The 3,518-nt window shown below is 45.0% G+C and overlaps 1 protein-coding gene across 1 annotated transcript; it reads right to left on the reverse strand.

The window, feature by feature from the left end:
- Window positions 1-474: 474 nt before the first annotated feature.
- Window positions 475-1,937, reverse strand: LOC131935421 (muscarinic acetylcholine receptor M3-like). The gene has a single exon (XM_059291821.1). It carries the CDS (start codon window positions 1,852-1,854, stop codon window positions 475-477), a length of 1,380 nt encoding a protein of 459 aa, XP_059147804.1. The 5' UTR covers window positions 1,855-1,937.
- Window positions 1,938-3,518: the final 1,581 nt, after the last annotated feature.

Raw genomic sequence — 3,518 nt, forward strand, 5'->3', positions numbered from 1 at the left:
ACAAGTTGATTTAAACTTTTTAAAATATTAAATTAGAAACATTGATAAACAACTGCACAATTTATTTAAATATTATTTGGAAAGGAATTTAAATAGACAATAAATAACACACAGACACTGACATATCAAATAATACGTAGTCGTGTACGTACCATCGGTAAATACAAATATATGAATACATCTTAAAACAATAGTGAATCAATTAAATACATGATTTACAAACCGTATGAAAGACAAAAATATATCTCCTCTTTAAGCCAGAGATGAACCTTCTCTACTCCTTAGAGGGTTATCCCGCTTTAGGTAGGGGTTGGAGGTCAGAGGTCACGAAGTTCAAGTTGTGCGTCACCGAATTGGTCCAAAATTAAATACCAAAAAAAAAATGTACACATTAAAGTTTGTAATAAAACAATATCAGGGGTCAAAGGTTAACATTGTTACATTTGACTAGAATGTGTCTCTTAGTGCCGGGAGTTACTCTGGTACCGTGTCGAAGGATGAAATTCTCCGGTTGATTTGTGGAATAGCTGAGTTCAGGCTGACCCCGTAGATAAAAATAGCGTTTTTCATCCGCACCTGTCTCTTGTTGGAGCCGCCTCGCATCCACTGCTTGAAGGCCTCCCGGATCTCCTTGTTGAAGAACCCGTACAGCAGCGGGTTGATGGCCGAGTTGGCTAGCAGCAGCCAGAAGGTCAGGTCCCGTGCCCAGACAGGAACTACGTGTTGCCGGGCAGACAGCAGGATGCCCACGACGGTGTGCGGCAGCCAGCAGATCAGGAACACGATGACCAGCAGTCCCAGCCAGCAAGCCGCACGACGGTCCTGCTTGACCAGTAAGTTCTTGGCCAGTTCCTCCCCGTCTTTGCTGGGTCTAAGCGATGTCTTCCTCGGCGCCCAGCTGAACCGTCGACCGCCCGAACCTAAACTGGCACTGTTGGAAAACGCCGGGACGGAGGTTGACGCTCTGAGCAGCACGGGTCCCGCTGAGTTCCGCCTGGGGTAGGTGTATCTCATGTAGTTCGGCCGGTGGCCCAGCCCTGTTAACAATTCAGCGTACTCTTCCGTCGCCGAACTTAAATCTTGAACGGAGGAAAGAGAATTTCTTTTATCACTGGAGAAAAGTTTATCTGAGGAATTCAAAGAACGGCGGATTTGTATTTTTTTCCTACCCAGAATGCCCACGTACAAGCTGCAGTTGAGGGTGAGCATGGCGACCAGGGGCAGGAGGTACTGGATGGCGGAGACGATGGCCACGAAAGAGATGCTGTGGGCGAAGGGGAGCTCACAAGACGGGAAGAGATGAACGCTGGAGTTCATGTCCGTGGAGTTGGATTCCGGGGAATCTTGGATGAAATAGTCCCACACGATAACAGGGATGACCTGAACAGCGAACCCGACAAACCAGACACAGCCGACAGCGATGAAAGCGTTTTTTTTCCGCCGTCGTGTGCGGTAGGAGAAGGGGTAGTGTATGGACCACCACCTGTCCCCTGTGACCAGTAGCAGGCTCAGCAGGGACACGTACAGCGCCGACTGGCGGACCACCAGGTAGAACCGGCACCAAACAAAGGGCAACCACTCCACCGCCCCTTTCAACTGCTGCACCGTCGCCACGAACATACACACGCCGATAATCAGGTCAGCTATGGCCAAGCTGGCCAGATAAATATTTTTGCAGCTCCTCAAAGATTTCTTGACTTTGAACATCCAGAGGACGATGACGTTGAAAGAGAGGGTCGAGAAGGCCAGGAACACCAAGGGGATGGCTTTGAGCCACACCATGAGGAATGTTGGTCTAGGTTCGCTCTCTTCGGCCATCAATGTCGGCGCGCATGGGTATTGGATGCCTAACATCTCGCCCGATTACTTCCGGGGCAGCTCAGTAAACATGGCCCTACAAATGTCTAACTCACGCGTACAGAACTGGGACATTTCAATACTTCTACTCAGCCTCTTGATAACACAACCAGTTCTTTTCTCGACTCCTGGTTTTGATCGTACGTAATTAAATTAACAATTTTTGCGTGATATCTTCTAATGAATTAATTTAATTTATTAATTAATTCAATAATCATTGTCCACAGTGTAGTAATTGTTTTCGTGAATAAATTAACCTATGTATTCAGCGTGATATACCCCCAACACAAAGTTAAATACCATTCAAGTTTGATACTACTATGAACATAGACTGGCTCTTTAAGTTTAGAGCTTTGTTTACCAGATAGAGTATCAAGGCGGTCTATAGCAACATGCAGGTGTTGTTGTGATGGTGCCTCGCCTCTCCGGCCTCAGGTATATGAACATTCATATCCAGGTGGGCAACTTGACAAAATTCTCTTCTTCAGTTACAAGAGAGTTTCAGAATAAATTTAGCTCAGTGCTCTTTTAAATAACTTTTATTTCGCCGTGATAACTAAGGTCAGCGGTTATGGGAGGTCAAGGTCACAACCCGATCCTGGAGGAAACCCTAAAGTGAGATCAGCTTACAAGGCCTCCTTCCTCCGACGATGAAGATGTATGGGGTCAAGGTCAAGGTCAAACCGATCACAAAACTGAAAAGAAAAAAAAAATTGTAAGATTTCCTACCGAAAATATTAATACGAAATGTTGATAGTTTTAGAGAAAAACAGTTCATATAGTACCAAAAACATGTGGTATACCAAATCAGACTTCCAAAATGTTTTGTATGTGTAAGTCACTATTACGACTTGCGTAAACTGTTTACAATCTAAAACTGTGCTTTACAGCGCCCTGTGGTTGTACGGGCACCCACAAAACGTGAGGTGTTGTTATACGGTGGGGGGGGGGGGAGAAGGGGGAGTCAAATGGGGGAGGCGCCAAGTTGGAAGGTTATGTGAGTTTATACATATATGTGGCGTTTTATGGAGCTTATAAAACTATCCAATCATTAGTGTAATCTGATGGGTTTATGACAAAATAAAACAAATAATTGATCAAGTAACCTCAGTGACGCCCCCCCCCCCCCCCCCCCCATCTCTGCCCACAAGACTAACGACATTCGTCTACAACAGGTTACTGTACGCGCTGATGTATTGTTTACATACGGTCACAGATGCGGGTCACGTGTGACCTGTGATATCACCAGAGGTCACGCTTGACCCTTGTCCACGCAAGTGACGCGGTCGTTTAAACCCAAACGGCCCTGACACGCCCACACCGTGTCTAAGTGATAACGCGTGTGGTCGTGTCGATAGTGTGTGTGTACCACGTCCTCGAGATACGGCAAGGTCGGGAGATCGAATCACGGAATAGATAACATATTCTGTCTATGTTTTGGACATGGCTAATTCAAATTTTGAAACTATCGACATTTTGTTTATTAACTTGGAATCAATTTTATATTAAAATAATACAAGTTATTAATTATTATTGACAGTTATTGAATAGCCAACTTCTTGTTGCGTATATGTTACACAGTGTAAACGTTATGTGTCATCCCGTATATGTCATATGACGCTAGAATCACTATAGCAAGTTATGTGATACGTGTCCACGTC

The sequence above is a fragment of the Physella acuta genome, unplaced genomic scaffold (genome assembly GCF_028476545.2).
Source record: "Physella acuta isolate Inbredline_101_S28 unplaced genomic scaffold, ASM2847654v3 ptg000144l, whole genome shotgun sequence".
NCBI lineage: Eukaryota > Metazoa > Mollusca > Gastropoda > Physidae > Physella > Physella acuta.